At 43.5% G+C, this 17,219-nt stretch overlaps 1 protein-coding gene across 2 annotated transcripts in view; it reads left to right on the forward strand.

Moving 5' to 3' along the window:
* The window catches only part of lingo2 (leucine rich repeat and Ig domain containing 2), a 250,040-nt gene extending 233,614 nt beyond the window's left edge, over positions 1 to 16,426 (forward strand). For both annotated transcript variants that reach the window (XM_061047600.1, XM_061047599.1), the window contains one exon: positions 13,496 to 16,426. In XM_061047600.1, the coding sequence (XP_060903583.1) occupies positions 13,508 to 15,349 (1,842 nt within the window). In that variant the 5' untranslated portion in view covers positions 13,496 to 13,507 and the 3' untranslated portion in view covers positions 15,350 to 16,426. The remainder of the gene's footprint in view (positions 1 to 13,495) is intronic.
* Positions 16,427 to 17,219: the final 793 nt, after the last annotated feature.

Here is a 17,219-nt window from a genome sequence, read left to right on the forward strand (position 1 = left end):
TGTTCATCGTTTAAGAATCATGAGTATGCTGCCTCTCTCCTTACCGCTCTCCTGACTGTCGTTCTTCAAAGCCTCCACTCGTCTTACATGAGTGGAAAGCTACACATGCACATAACGAAGGCTGTTATTAAGCCTACACACGGTTACATTGTCTTTTCTAAGGCGCTACAAGCTGCAGGGATTGAAAGGAGTTTAATGGCATTGAGCTGTGAGGTCAGAGGCCAGATCCAGTGATTGGGTGAGAAGAGAAAGAAGAAAGAAAAAATGAAGCAAGTGGGAGGGAGAGATCTGGAAGAGAAAGAGGTGAGCCTCAGAAGAACAAGCAACATCACAGGGGCAGAGAAAAGCCAAAGAGGATGAGACTCCAAACCAGATGTTCTGAATCCATTTTAGAGGGAAGAGATGGAGACATGTCTCGCAGATATTTGTTCAAGATTTGCTGCCAAGTGTGCAGAGACACTGTTGGGACATCACAGAGATGCATGGGTATGTTGGAGCTGCATCTGTTCCTTTAAACTAATTCTTAAAAATATATTTTTTTTAAATGTTCATGATTGCATTTGTCTTTGTGCTAAGTGGGAATTCCCCAGTGGTCCACAGAGGACATGGTGTGTGCAGAATGATGCTCAATGCAAACATGACAAGAACCACGTCTGTGAAAATCTATCAGTTTGCCTTTAAGATGTTGTGCAGTACTTTATTTCTGCTCTGAAAAAGCATCCTCTTCACACAGTCCTTGGTCCAAGCTGATGCACTTTTGGCAACAGGAAGCATGACGCTTTCATTATGCTGCAGTAATACTGTTTGTTGTTTTCAGAATTTTGTGCCACAGGCGTTTATGGAGTCAGCAGTTCATGTCTTCCTTTATTATGGCTGATTGTTGCTATGGTTGCTTTGTCTTTTCTTTTTTTTTTACCACACAGCACTCTGCCTCTGCTCTCAGCTTGTATATGCGATATGGTATACTTAGACTTTTTGAAAAGATGTAAATATAGGCTGGATTGAGGTGTGTGGGAGGGGAGGGGAGGCGAGGGGAGGGGGGGAGGGGGGTAAAGGGGTTCGCATCCACCTTTGACTGTCGCTGTGGTTGAGTCACAGCACCGATGAAACAGCACCTGACTCAGACCTGATGGGTGGGGGCAAGAAGCGAAAAGAGCTCTCCGGAGCCCACACAATGTGTTAACGAATGCTGCGGATGCATTTTAATCAGTCCACACAATTTATCTCATGAGGCTCCTCAGTTCAAAGCCGGAGAAGGGAGGAAATTCACTCGAGGATCTGCTTACCCTTTTAAAAAAATGCTCTTTAGACGTGCGACTGATTTAAAATACCGTCTAGGTCGGTGAAACCATGAGAGATCAGTGACGAGAATTTGAGGCAGTCTTGCTGGTTATGCAAGTTTATGATGAAGTCATTAAAGGAAAGAGAAGATTAAGGGGAAAGGAGACTGAAGGAGCTTCTGTTGTGCAGGTCTGACTCTTATCCTGACTTCACCTGTTTTCTGGCAGCAGTCCTGCATAATTTAGGGAGCAGCTCCTCTCAAACACCTGCAGCCCCTCAGGTTCAACGCTCTCTGTTGGCATGTGTGTACACAGGGCTGGTCGTTTACCCATGAGCAAGACACAGCTTCTGGTGCAGCTTCGGGGGGTGCTGTTGTTGGCTAATCTCTCTGTGGAGGCAACGGGTGGAAAAATAAAATCCCTCTAGGCGTCACTGGCTCACACTGCTGCAATGCCTGAAATGTGAAATGAAAAATGTCAAGCCTGAAACACGCCTCACTGAAACAACAGTCTTAGAGACACATTCTCTGCTGATTTTTAATCATAATGAATCAATAAGGCACCCGCACTCATCCATATAAGTGTTTGCATAACATCAGCATGACAGGGACTCTGGTTACCGGTGCAGGTATTGATTTTTCACTCAATGCAGATGGAGTAGTCCAGGGAGCTGCATGTTATATTAAGTGATGGCGATCTATGTTACACGGCACATATGGGGTTTACATCATCAGGCTTAGTGCTGCTCAGGCGGTGAGAGATCATCTGAATATAAAGCTAGTTACAGTGATTAATGAGCTGCTGTCGTTATTGAAGGGAAGTATTCACGGGTTCATCAGCTGCACGTCATGTTACAGACAACAGAGGGAACGGTGAAACAAAGATATTGAACAGTGGAAATGTTTGCTTCATGGTTGCATTTTGAGATGAGCAGAAGAACCAACAGTACTTCCTGTAAAGCCTCTGAACTCAACAAGCAGCGTGAAGTAGTGGCGTTCATGTGCTTAGAAAAATACAAGAAAAAGATGAGGAATAGAAACATGTGGACACGATTGTGGCGGGGGAAAAGAGGTGTTGTTTGAGCTCATTGATCCACATCCTCATTTGAGTTTAATCACAAAGTTAAACTATGTGTCTTCTACGCTGGCCAACTGTGTGCCGGTCAGACCAGCGACAAACAAACAAACAAACAAACAAACAAACAAACAAACAGTGTCTTTGAACGAACAAGTGAAGATTGACTGAACTCTCGTGATCAGAATAATCCACCAAGTCCTAACTATTTGAATCCAGTAAAAGATTGAATCCAAACACATTAGATCCATAACAATCCATAAAACTGTTGTAAAAAAATCTGCTACTCTGCTGACCTCTTGATGACACCTCATAACAGCCAATCAGAGCCTCTGTTGAAAGGAGTGTCCGCCCCCCTCTCTTCTGATATCTGGGTTATCCCCCCTGGTTAATATCTTTAATGTTTCATAACAGTCCCTCCTTCCAAGAAGAAGTCTAATACACCCAATCTGACAGAGAAAACATTCCTAAGATTTGATCTTGTCCATTAAGACTGAAGATTATTAGCCATGATGTCATAACCATCCAAGGTAGACTGATACCTGAGTATAAAACGATGGTTTTTGCTCCTGTAGGAGACCCAAGTTCGTGTGAAATCAACCTGTATTTAAGAAAAACAAGATTTATTCACGATATCGGGGAAGAGAACTACACTACCCATGATCCTAGAGTACCACAGCGACGTCTCTGATTGGTTGAGCTTGCAGGCAAGCTAGTTAATTAGCTAACAGGAAACATACTAATAACCATGACGCAGTGAATGTAGTTTATATTTTCAACAACACAAACTACAAGATAGGACAACACTTATTAAAAGTATAAACAAGGTAACAACGACTAAACTATATCATTCGCAATGGATTGTGGGAAGTGTAGTTCCTTGACTCTGGACAACAATTATTTACAGTCTTGTACCTTTGCCTTTTCTTCCGTTTTTTAATGCCGTTTTGGTGCCAAATTAAATGTACTATAGTCACGAGTATCGGGGTAGCTGGTTGTCATGGTTATGGGGAAATTTACCTCCAGAACCAGAGCCAGTGAAATAGTGGGCGTTGACTGTTGAGCTCTGTTTGCCCGTCTACATGTGAGATCTGCTCGTCTTCTTAATCAACAGATTTCTCTCTGCAGATTATTCTCACCTGCTAATGTGGCACCATAAAGCACAATACCATCAGCTCAACATCAATCTGAAGGTGCATTAGTGTTTATATTCAACGAGTGTAATGGCAGAGGGAGTGGGAGTCGTCTCAACTCAAATTAAATATGTTGCAATAAAAGTCTTTAATGCGTGACACACGGCTCTCTAATGACCTGACAAACAGGATGATTTCTCTTTTTTTACATTCTAACGATGTATTAAGACTTCATGTTATACTCTTATCAGCACTAACTCTTCATGTTTCTAAAGTTCAGTATTTTAAAAGGAGCATTACGTGTTTTTTTTTTTCTCTCTGAGAGAACGGAGAAGAGATCAGTCCGTTTGATCGCCGCTGTGTTGACTCGTCTCCAAACCAAAGGGTTATCAGACACCGAAAAACATCCACTGACTCGATCTACCGAGTTTATCTCTAATTAACACGGATTAATTGAGCTTTTGACTTCGCTCTGCAAGCCAAGCAGACGGGCAATGTGTGCATGGGAGCCTATCGGCGCCCCCGGGCTGTTGATCCTCTCTGTTAAGGGCTCTGGGTCCCCAAACCCCCTCGGCCATATGACTGCTGCTCATCATGTCGCTCGTGCAGCGTGTGTGTGTGTGTCTGTGTGTGTGTGTGTGTGTGTGTGTGTGTGTGTGTCTGTGTGTGTCTGTGTGTGTGTGTGTGTGTGTGTGTGTGTGTCTGTGTGTGTGTGTGTCTGTGTGTGTCTGTGTGTGTGTCTGTGTGTGTCTGTGTGTGTGTGTCTGTGTGTGTGTGTGTGTGTCTGTGTGTGTGTGTGTGTCTGTGTGTGTGTGTGTCTGTGTGTGTCTGTGTGTGTGTCTGTGTGTGTGTGTGTCTGTGTGTGTGTGTGTGTGTGTGTGTGTGTCTGTGTGTGTGTGTGTGTCTGTGTGTGTGTGTGTGTCTGAGTGTGTGTGTGTGTGTGTCTGTGTGTGTGTGTGTGTGTCTGTGTGTGTGTCTGTGTGTCTGTGTGTGTGTGTGTCTGTGTGTGTGTGTGTGTGTGTGTGTGTGTGTCTGTGTCTGTGTGTGTGTCTGTGTGTGTGTGTGTGTGTGTGTGTCTGTGTGTGTGTGTGTGTGTCTGTGTGTGTGTGTGTGTGTGTGTGTGTGTCTGTGTCTGTGTGTGTGTGTGTCTGTGTGTGTGTGTGTGTCTGTGTGTGTGTGTGTGTGTGTCTGTGTGTGTGTGTGTGTGTGTGTGTGTGTGTCTGTGTGTGTGTCTGTGTGTGTCTGTGTCTGTGTGTGTGTGTGTGTGTCTGTGTGTGTGTGTGTGTGTGTGTGTGTGTGTCTGTGTGTGTGTCTGTGTGTGTCTGTGTGTGTGTCTGTGTGTGTGTGTGTGTGTGTCTGTGTGTGTGTGTGTGTGTGTGTGTGTGTGTGTGTGTGTGTGTGTCTGTGTGTGTGTGTGTCTGTGTGTGTGTGTGTGTGTGTCTGTGTGTGTCTGTGTGTGTGTGTGTGTGTGTGTGTGTGTGTGTGTGTGTCTGTGTGTGTGTGTGTCTGTGTGTGTGTGTGTGTGTGTGTGTGTGTGTGTGTGTGTGTGTCTGTGTGTGTGTGTGTGTGTGTGTGTGTGTGTGAGTGTGTGTGTGTGTGTGTGTGTGTGTGTGTGTGTGTGTGTGTGTGTGTGTGTGTGTGTGTGTGTGAGAGAGAGAAATAACCAATGCTCTGTTATTCATGTTTTTCCAAAAAGCCGCCGTCTCGTGTTCATCTTATTTGTGTTACACGGGTGCAGAGCGGAGTTTTGTCAATCCAGGTCACATCCTGCGGAGGCATTCTGTTGCACGAGAAGTGGGATCGACGGAGGTTTATTAAAAGGAGTACAGTGTCATTTTGCATGTTGGCAGGCTCACCTTAAAGCCTCGCTGCCCTTTACCGTTCAATAATGGATCAGGCGGAGAGCAGCGCAGTCTCTTCCCTCTCATTATGATCCCGTCTGATTGCTCGCCGATGCTCTTTTGAAACAAAAAAAGAAGAAGGTGGGTTAATTGCACGCTCTGACTGAGAACTCACCTGCAAGTTAATAACATCTTTCCTTCAGGGCGGCATCATTAGAAGATATAAGCCTCATTAAAATAAAACGATGATTTAATAACTTTGCCTTGCAATGACCCTTGTGAGGATGTACGGTTATTTTGAAGTCATCCTGGAAATTAAGATATCAAACACTGTCCTCGTGCACGTCCTCTGCAGAGCAAAGATTAACCCTGTGGGAAAAATCAGTGAAATATAAAGCACTAAGAGTAGCAGGCTGTGGGGAGCTGGTGGCGCAGTGGTTGGTGCGTGCGCCCCATGTGTGGAGGCTGTGGTCCTCGGGGTGGGCGGCCCGGGCTCGAATCCCACCAGTGGCTCCTTTCCCAGCATGTCATTCCCTACTCTCTCTCTCTCCCTGATTTCCAGCTCTATCCACTCTCTTGTTTCTCCATTAGGGGCACAAAAAGCCCAAAAATAAATCTTTAAAAGAAAAAAAAAAGAAGAGTAGCGAGCTGTGCATGTGTCGGAGTGTGCAAACGTTTTGCAGCTCACTTGAAAACATTTGAGGAAAATTGTGTGCATGTAGGTTTCTTAATATTTCATCCATGCACTTTCTGAGAGTCACCTTCTTAATCCATTTTCCTATAACCAATCAAATCTCGCTAATTTGGAGGCATTGATGTGAGGGCAGCCATGTCCCATGCTAATGTAAAAAAAAAGAGAGCTGGCTGTTACTGCTGCACCCAGCATGTAGCACATTCTCTGGCTGCATGATTACACATAATGTTGCTTTCATTATGGCTTTATTCCTCGCTCTGCCCCCCGTTTTTTTTGTGTGTGTGTGCCTGAGCTTTGCCAGTTAATTTCTGCTCCTTCTCCACGGCTTTTCAAAGTGTCTCTCTTCCTCCAGCAGAGCCGTCTTCCAAGTCAAAATATCTAAAACTTGACGCTTTGATTATGCTTTTTAAGGGGGCTGTTGATAATTGCCGGGTAAAGAAAGCAACTGTCTCCCTACAATCCACCATAAACGCGACAAGGCTTTTTTTTTCCCCCTTCTGTGTGAAGAGGAATCACATTATGTGCAGTGATCAGCGCCTGGGGGCCACATCAAACACAGTCTGAAAACCTTTCCAGAGGAGATAGAGGCAGGCCAATTTCACAAGTGGCTTTTTATTGGTTGATTGCACAGAGGCCAAGTTGTTATCTAAATCCTCAAACTACTCGGGCAAAATAAGAAGTGCCTTGTGAGCGTTCAGCGTGTGCAAACTTCACCCCTCGGATGAAAGGCAAAAGCAAAATGTTTACAAGCGATAGTTTGCCGGGATTACGGCTTAAGAGAGCGAGCGTTAAACAGAACGCAGAGGTTACAAAGTCGACCAGTGACAAACAGTGTCGTTGCTAGTGCGTGGAAACCGCATTATGCCAACTTTGATTTTCATGTTTTCACTCAAAGTGACGGTTTATATAATCTCATAACGCATGAGCAGGTTTCATGCCTCTAAAGCTGCATTCAAACCACTTCCAAACACAATGTTTTTCATAAGTATCTACAGCGCACAAATTCATACACTCTATATGTTGGAGTCAGATCGTGTTATGTCAAACTGAACTCCCGGCTGCCGGGGTCTCGTCGCAGACTATCAGGCCGACCTCCTGCACACACACACACACACACACACACACACACACACACACACACACACACACACACACACACAGAGAGAGGGACCATTGAGGGATTTCATTTATCCTATTGCTTAATTAAATCCACTGCATACTGGAGCTCTTGGGCTAATTAGTGGTTAAATAATTTCAAATCAAACATGCATAGTGGGTGTCCACTCCGCCCATCAGGGGGAGACACGTTGATGAGAAGAGTGACCCGTGGTTGCTCGACTTAATTTGCTCCAATTAAAACTAAATACGCTGCCATGTTTCCGTGGAGATCCTGGCCACGAGAAGTCATCGCACTCACTCTGTTTGTAGGCCAATCTCAAATCAGAATGTATTTATTTGAGATGCTGTTTTTTTGTGTGTGTGTGTGTGTGTGTGTGTGTGTGTGTGTGTGTGTGTGTGTGTGTGTGTGTGTGTGTGCGCAGATGTTTGTATTTTCTGTTGCCAAGCAAAAGAATCCCGCAGGATGTGAACTCAATCTGAAGATCTTAATTGTTGATTTCTTTTTTTCCCCCATAAAAGAGACTCGATGAATAAATAATCGTCGGCCTTTGCTTTTGAAAATTAACCTCAGAATAAAGATGAAACAAGTTTCTCTGACAGACTGAACACTTTCCTGAGCAGAAGATAATTCATGGAAAAACATCGTTGTAACATTCTGACACCAAATGTCACATAAAGCCAGAATCAAATAATGCATTTGTAAAGTTGTGGTGTTTGTAGGAGCTTTTTATTTGTTGTTAGAATTGAATTTGGTATTTATTTATTTACACATGTTGGTTGTTGTTGTTTATTTAGTTACTCTACATGTAATATTTTCTTTTGCTAGTTAGTTGTTCAGTAGATTAAGTTTTGCATGATTAGGATTTTTGTTCAGTATTTTGGTAACACTGTGGCCACCTGAGGTCATACAGGTTAGAGGCAGGTAGAGGACCAGCATGCACCTGGGTCCGCCTATGTTTTTTTTTTTTTACCAGCGCAAGAGAGGCAGCAGGAGACGTGTTTTAGCTTCTTTAGCCGGCTTACAGCCAAGCAGCAACCTCAGGTTTTGAAAAATGAAGCCGATGTTGAAGTGCAAAATCCTGCAGTTCGTCGAGTGTCCACTAGAGGCTGGCTCCAGGAACACAGGAAGTCACATACACACATCGTTTTTACAGCAGAAACTAACGTGTTGTAAAAACAGCTTTTTTGCCTGTTGTGTGTATGTGACTTCCTGTGCTTCTGCAGCCAGCCTCTAGTGGACACTCGAGGAACTGCAGGATGTTACACTTCAGCATCAGCTTCATGTTTCAACACCTGAGGTCGCCCCTTGATCTCTACATACGGCACTGCACATAACTCTGCACATTCAGCAAAGTAACTTTGTACAAAAATTCAAATACAAAATGCACATTTCATAATGACATGATAAGCGGAGGTCCACACACAGGAAGAAGAATTATGTGCAGAATAAAAAGTCATCGTGAGGCGGCGTTAAAGAAAGCTTCTTGAGACATGCGTTCAGGAATGACCCCGGTTACAGTAACGGTCACCTGCCTGGGGAACGATTACAGTCTGCTGTTTACTGTAGCTCCTCTCTCACCCCTCCTTTTCTACCTCATCGCCCTCCTGTTGTTCTCTCTCATCACAACAAAGAGTCAGAGTGCAGAGGTGAAAGTTACACAAAGCTGCATTAGTCTTAGACATGCAGCTTTTATAATTAGATAGTGCGTGAATAAGTATGAGATGGAGGTCCTCATTAACGTAATATAAGCTTCTGTTTTTGCCTGGCACGGAGATCATTTAGATAATTAACAGCAGCGTGTTTGTGGAGTCATGACTAACAGGGCAATGGGGCTGTATTTATTTATTTTTTGCCACTCTGGTATCGACACACGTCACCCCTACTCATCCTCTCACTCGTTCGTCCCCGGGCTGAGAAGTAAACAGCGGCATCATGGGATGGAGGAGCCCCGCGCGTCGTGAGCGATTCATATGGAAATGAGTTTGTGACGGGAATAGAAATCTGTTTGCCTGTTAGAAATGAGCTTAGGCAGATGCATTTGTCATATATTTGCGGATGAGTGGATGAGTAAATGTTAATTTAATTGTCTCGAGCGCTGCGTATAGAGTTTGAGATTCACATCGGGGGCCTCTCGTGTTCATGTGCTAGGGATGATGGCTTTTGTGCGGACGACCTCGGCACCCCTGTGAAATAGCTGTTCGCTGATTTATGCTGAGTCAGATACCATTACCTGTTATCCTCCGCCTCTCAGGATCAAACCCTGCACTAATGTGGGTCAGGTGCCACGTTATGAAAACACCTTCAGCGTGCAGGCTTGACTCACGTCGCACTGCAGGAGTTCTGCGGTTACTGAATGTCACACCATGAATTAAGATGAAATGGAAATGTTAAGGAAATGTGAGCGACGATTGGGTCCCTGCTTTGGTATTAATGGTTTTCAATTTTGCCAGATGGAAAAAAACAGCTATATCGTACTGCAACTTTAAAATGATCGTATTCTGCTTAAAACTATCGTACATGTAAAAAAAACGAGATGAGTCCTACATACCACTGAAGGTAAAACTCTGCCCTGCACACCACATTGGTGTAGATCAGGGGTGTGCAACTGGCGGCCTGGGGGCCACATGCGCCCCGCATCAACCCTCAAAGTGGCCCTCAGGTCAATTTTTACATATTAATTATTTGGAAAACATGATAAAATCTGCCATGAAATCATGAAAACCAGAAATATGTCCATAATAATATTTGATCTCTGGTATATGTTGAGTTAAATTTGAGACATAATTGACTGCAATCGTTTTTGTGTACTACAATTTGGCGCTCTGGCAGTGAGAAAAGTTGTGACCAAAGTTGCCCATCCCTGGTGTAGATAAATAAACAAATAAAGGAACTAACTATTGAAGTGTTGATGTCTAGACGCTGTGTAGCCGAGCTAGCAGCATCTTAATGTGGTCACATGCGTTTTCCTCAAGTCTGTGTGGCATAACGAGCTGCGGGTGTTAACAGGGCGTCAGGTGATGATTTAATTGGCAGGTAGAGCGTGGCAGCAAGAATGGCAGGGGCGTGCCAGTCGGGGGCTGAATGGTGCTGATGTGACGGCCATCTCAGTCATGCTGATGTGATTGGTTTGCTCTCAAATCACAAACAGCGTTTGGTTGAGGAGACGTTGAAATTGCAAAATGATCGTACATTTGGCCTTCTCTGCAATTATTGAGAGTTAATGAGAGACTTCTCATCTCATGTGCAATATATAAAAGTCTACTTGCATCTCTTCTTGGTGAGATAACGACTCTATTTTGTCTTCTTTTGTTCAATTTAGAAAACATCAACGAAAAGTTTTGAACCTAGAAACTGAAACTCTGCTGCAGCTGTCGTTTCATGGTAACAGAGTATACACCCTTGATGTCACATTGTTATCCATATTTATGCTTAAAGAGTTTCTCCTTCAAGGCTGACAACCATGGTAAAAGCAAGAGAATTCATGTTTGTCTCTTCTACATCTGAATACATGAAAGGTCACTAAATGTACAATCCTGCATGTTTCATTTAGAAAGGGCACACACACCGCCTTCAATCAACCATGGGGCTCGTTGTTGGGGTTTCAGTCATGGAGGGTGTTTCCCTGATTCTTCGCAGCCTTACACACTTCAGCAGGTGATACTGATGATGTTCTCTTAGGAGAGTTGATGCACTGAGAAGTGTTCAGGTGAGTGGGTGACATTGCACGCTCCCTCTTCCTCTGATTACACCCTGTTGCAAAGATATCCAATCATTATGCTGATTAGCCACCCTCTTACTAAGCCATTAAGTCATATGGTGCAGAAATGCATGTGGTATATGTGTGTGTGTGTGTGTGTGTGTGTGTGTGTGTGTGTGTGTGTGTGTGTGTGTGTGTGTGTGTGTGTGTGTGTGTGTGTGTGTGTGTGTGTGTGTGTGTGTGTGTGCCAAGCAGCAAGTGGCAAGCGGCAACCTCCGGTTTTGAAAAATGAAGACGATGCTGAAGTGTTAAAATCCTGCAGTTCCTGGAGTGTCCACTAGAGGCTGGCTGCAGAAGCACAGGAAGTCACATACACACCCATTCTAAAAAGCCTGTTTTTACAGCAGAGATTAACATGTTTACAGCCTGGTTCAAAAAACCAAATAGGTGTGATTAGCTCATGTCTCGATGGACACACACTGTACGGGGGGTGAATGTTTTGATGACTCATCAGTTTTGATTTGATGAAGGATAAGAGTTATTCACAATAAGGCGTGTAGCTGACCTGATTGACAGGTGGGCGCGGTGTAACGGTTTGTCAGGAGGTTTAAAACCCGCCTCAGCTCCAGCTCTCAGCCTGTCGTTAGGTCGACTGAAAGTTAGAGCCCCTCAGCACCTCCGTCTTATTTTTTTAACAATGGTGCCCAACAGTTTTTTTTTTAAGTAAATACAAACAACATTGATGTCAAATATATCGATCTTGCCTTAGAACTGTAATACAGTTGCAGCTATGCAATCATATAATATGCATCATTTAGTTCACATTAATAAAGAGCTAGATGCTCACATAAAAACGGGGGACATGTTGCAGAAGCAACAAGACGAAGTGAGGTGCTGCTTTTAATGCAGGGAGTAAGTATTTAGTGATCCGCTTCAAACACGCTATTAGAAAGCTGTTGAAAACTTAAACAGGCTGATGCACATTTGGCAATGTTTTTCAAGTCGGCAGCAACGGAGAGACGGCCATATGGTGCATACTAACGATAGCAGCAACGCTTTCCAGCAAATAGGAGCCAAGGAAAGTGGAGACTCAAAGAGTTAGATTCTATGAATGTCAGCAATTCAAATAAATTAAAAAAACTGTCGACTAAAGAGGCACGTGGAGATGCTACAAAGCCAGTGTGTCACCATGGCAACCTGTTCTTCCTGGTTTTACCTGTTACCTGTTTTCATACCATCCATACCATGCCTTTAGTTTGATTCAAGTCTTAAGATGTTCATCACTGTTTTAGCATTAAGATCAGTTCGTAAAACTTTTGAATTTATCTGTTTGTTTAACCTTTTTTCTTTTAAGATTAATATGCATTCATATTATCTTTGCACTATAATCTCATATACATTCAGATCATCCCTCTCTAAATTTAGCACAGCCCATGACACATGAAATGAGGCATGGATGGTTTGCAACCTGTCACTCAGTCTGTTTGTGTCGAGCGATGAACTCAGGTCATGGATCTGCTCGTCTTCATGTGCTCTTAAGACATATATGCTTATATTTATAGCAGCGGGTGCTCATGTGAGGTATGTAAGTAGGTCCTTGATGTAAAAAGATAATCTGGTGTTTGCATTCCACAAACGGTTGATGAAGTTTAGGGTTCGTCCTGTGCTGTAGAAGTCCTGCACCAACACAGTAAACCCGCTTTCACACTCCTGAAAATATCTAGATAATTACCAGAGAACTGCTCCTATTGGCACTAGATGAATTCTTTGAAGAATATCCTGCTGCGTTCTCACATCAGCTCACTCGGACTTGCTACAGAATGAATACTAGGGGTCTGGCAGCAGAAATTTGGCTGTTTGCGTTCACACATATAGCTCCTCCTGTAAATATCCTGAGATTTTCAGGACATTTTGGCAAGTGTGAAAGCCTTGTAACACACTCAGGTTTTTCAATGGAGTGGATTGAGAATTGTGACGGTTGAGTCTGACCCACCCCCCTCTTCATCATGTTTTTCCTTTTTTTATTTAGTTTTTCCTCACTTGTCGATGAACTAAATAAAGTGCCGAGCAGTTTATTTCATGATTGATTTCTTTCATTCCTCTGCCTTCACCGGTTTGAGGTTGTTTTCATCGGCCTGTGTAAGTCATTGTAACCCTTAAAACACAGAAAGGATATTGACACAATGGGGTACAAAAGCAGCATTTTTGTTTATTCAGAAGGTAATTAAATTTTTTAGAGGAATTAAAATAAAGTGGCAACTCTCAACAGGAAGCCATTTTAACCAGCACTGTTAGGCCTTGATATTTTTTTATGCTCTGGTAGAACGGAAACAAAGACAGCCGACTCATTCGACCGTGTGGAAAAGGAGAGTGACTCAAACTTTCGAAATTGAAACAGCAGGTGATAGCAAACCAAAAATGTGGAACCCAGCAGTTCAAATTTCCTGTATTTTAATTAGTGACTAGATTGGTACAGGATGATAAGCGAGACACATTGGTGTTTACAACGATCCACCTAATCTGTTGTCAACACTAGTTATCAGTGTTAATTATTCTGTTAGTAGTTCCGCTGTAATATTTGTAATTTTAACTAATTCAATGATTACACATCTAAGACTCACCTTCTTTCTCCTCTTGTTTTCTTTCTTTGCTGCAGAACCGTGACACAATGATCGACTGTATGAGCAAAGTCATGCTGCACGCGGTCGTCTCATGCTGGCAACCATTCCTGGGACTGGCCCTCGTGGCTGTCTTTGTGGGTTCCACCCTGGGATGTCCCTCCCGCTGCGAGTGTTCGGCGCAGACCAAGGCAGTCGTCTGTCACCGCAAGCGCATGCCCACCATCCCGGACGGCGTCCCGACGGAGACCAGGATCCTGGACCTGAGTAAGAACAAGCTGACAATGATCAACCCTGATGACTTTATTAACTTTCCTGGGCTCGAGGAACTTGACCTCAGTGGAAATATAATCAGTTATGTTGAACCTGGAGCTTTCAACGCCCTGTACACCATGCACTCGCTCAGTCTTAAGAGCAATCGCATCAAGCTCATTCCTCTGGGCGTCTTTACAGGCTTAACAAATCTGACCCGACTGGATATAAGTGACAACAAGATCGTTATCCTCCTGGATTACATGTTTCAGGACCTGCACAATCTAAAGTTTTTGGAAGTTGGAGACAACGATCTGGTTTATCTTTCTCACCGTGCGTTCAGTGGACTATTGAGCCTGGAGATGCTAACCTTAGAGAGGTGCAACCTCACAGTTGTACCCACTGAGGCCCTTTCCCACCTGCACAACCTGGTCAGCCTCCATCTACGATACCTCAGCATCAGCACTTTGCATCCCTACTCATTCAAAAAGTTGTTCCGGCTTCGGCACCTAGAAATCGATAATTGGCCCTCACTTGATCACGTGCCAGCCAACACCCTGCATGGCCTCAACCTGACCACCTTGTCTATAACCCACACTAACTTGTCCTCCTTCCCATACCAAGCCATGAAGCACCTGCCCTACCTGACACACCTCAACCTGTCCTTCAACCGCATCCGGCACATTGAAGGGGGTATGCTAATGGAACTAGTTCGGCTACAGGAGCTCCATCTGGTTGGAGCTCAGCTCACCGCCATTGAACCGTACGCCTTCCAGGGTCTTCGGGGACTCAAAGTCCTCAATGTCTCTCACAACCGACTGGATACACTGGAGAAGGGCGTGTTTCAGTCTCCCGAGGCTCTGGAGGTTCTTCTGATTGACAACAACCCCCTGGTGTGCGACTGTCGTCTCATGTGGATCCTACAGAAAAGGCATTCCATCTTCTTTGGGGAGTCGCAGCCAGAGTGCAGCACACCTGAGGGTATTCGTGGTAGACCTTTTAAGGAGTTCAAGGAGACCCTCCTGTCTTACTACGTGACGTGCACAAAGCCAAAAATACGCGAGAATAAGACACAAACAATCACTGTGGATGAGGGCCAGCAGGCGATGTTGCGTTGCAGTGCTGAGGGGACACCGAGGCCTGTCGTGTCCTGGCTGTCACCTCGTCGAAGAGTCTTGACAAGTAGGAACCACGGTCGAGTTACTGTCCACAACAATGGCACACTGGAGATCAAGTCGGCAGAGGTACAAGACAGCGGAGTGTATCTTTGTCTTGCCTCCAACACTGCTGGGAACGACACCCTGATGACTTCACTGGCGGTTAAAAGTCTGGGAATGCTGTACGCCAACAGGACCCAGTACTACATAGATCCCAGTAATACCACTGCCAATGGGACGACCGGTGTGACCCTCGGTTTAGACCTAAAGACTATTTTAGTGTCAACAGCTATGGGTTGTTTCACCTTCCTGGGAGTGGTCTTGTTTTGTTTCTTGCTCCTTTTCGTCTGGAGCAGAGGCAAAGGGAAGCATAAAAACAACATAGATGTTGAATATGTGCCTCGGTCAAAGTCCAACGGCACTAATGTTGACTCTGCAGAGGGGCAAGCTGGACCCCGTCGTTTTAACATGAAAATGATGTGACTTCTTTTTTTAAAAATCCAAGATTATGGATTATGGAAACACCCAAAGTACAATGTATTTTTGAAAATAGGACTACTGAACTGAGCTGTTTCGGGGCATCATAACATAGAAGAGCAGTACCTAAAATCACTGGAAGTCAACATAATGCTTGAATACTGTGTTTCATATATCGGAAATTGTGGTGGGACATTTCCCTACAGAGCTGCCAGCGGGCAACTTCTTCAAAGTGGATACAGAGTGAAACTATTGGCACCATTGGGACCTGAAGGGGATAGGTGTCATTTATCAGCTTTTTGAAATTTATATGCCCCAAAAGAACATTCAGTTTTGGGTTGGATCTAAAGACTCTGCTGAACCATGTACAGTACAAATTTGTATCTAAGCTATTAACCTACTTTGTTTAGTCTTGCGCCATGCTTATTCCAAGAACAAATCAATGAAACAGTCCATTATTTCCTATGTTCAATACTTTGCATATGTGTACCTAATACTTCATTATGTACATGGTCGTACATACTCATTCAAAAGGACTATTCACAGCAATATTCATGAGACGGGTTAGCCAAAATTGATATTCCCCACGTGTTAAGCAAGAACATTCTTCAGACTTCTGGATTCAGGAAGGGCTTCTATGGTTGATTATCCGTCCCTGCTCCCCCAAAATTGACTTCTAGATATTAACAAATATATATTATTTATCTGTGAGGATAAAAGAAAAAATATTTTATTTATAAAAACATGTTGGGCAAACAAAAATCAGTCCTCCAACACTGTTCAGGATCTAATATTATACTTGGATCATCATAAAGATGAGCCAGCATTGATCAAGTACCTACATGAACCACCTTTTTGTCCTATTTTTGTCTCTTTTTTATTACTTTAACTGTACTTTTGCTGGTTGGCAAATTACATGTGTCAATTTTATTATTACAGTGACATTTACATAATTTTCCCCAGTAGGAAATTTGGACTTTGTTGTGGTAGTTCCTCATTTTGTTGTTGAATCATTTAGATTGTGAAAACTTCAAAGTAAAAGTAAAAAAAATGTATGTGGAAATAAATGAAGATGTATTTGTACCATTGAGTCTGACTGACTGGATGCTGCTACATCGTGAAATCAACTTGATGTCTACAGTTACACTTACCTGATAAGTGTCACACAATAACCATGGCCGCCCATAAGGGGGGGAAAGGGGAACGCTTTCTGGGGCCCAAGCACATGGAGGACCCATACTCACCATTACTTATAAACACAACAAAGAAACACATTTGATTAATTTTTGCCTGTTTCAAAATGTAAATCCGGTCTTTTAAAATGGTATGAACCATTTTTTGTAACATCCAATAGCCATGCCTGGACCTGCACAAAAGTCAGGATGCCAGAAAGCATTCGAACCCCAACAAAAACCTGTTAGCAAACTTTTTTTTCAGTTGCCTCCATATTCTGATCCGGGCCAGGAAGAGAAAGCAAATGTTAGCAAGGAAGCTAGCACCGACACTCCTGATCCAACATGCATGTAAAGATATTATTAAATCTGTTGAGAGATTGGCTTTTCAGGGCCCAGTCATGTGTTCTGTGGACGAGCCTGAAAAGCACTATTTGGTTCAAATGAGACTTTGAGAAAAATACAAGCTGGTTACAAAACAATACAACCTAGACAAAGCAACTTTTTTAATCCATTGACAGAACGATAACAAAAACACATCCATACATAGATCCTTTTAGGGCATACATCACAATGACGTGTGTTTCAAATACACACTTGGTTTTTATAGCAGTCATGTGAAATCCTCCATCCACTGAGTGAGAGCAGTCTGCTCCCATTCGTCAGTGTTAACTTATTCCAGTTACACTCTTGGTCCTGAAGAG

The sequence above is a fragment of the Labrus mixtus genome, chromosome 10 (genome assembly GCF_963584025.1).
Source record: "Labrus mixtus chromosome 10, fLabMix1.1, whole genome shotgun sequence".
Classification (NCBI taxonomy): domain Eukaryota; kingdom Metazoa; phylum Chordata; class Actinopteri; order Labriformes; family Labridae; genus Labrus; species Labrus mixtus.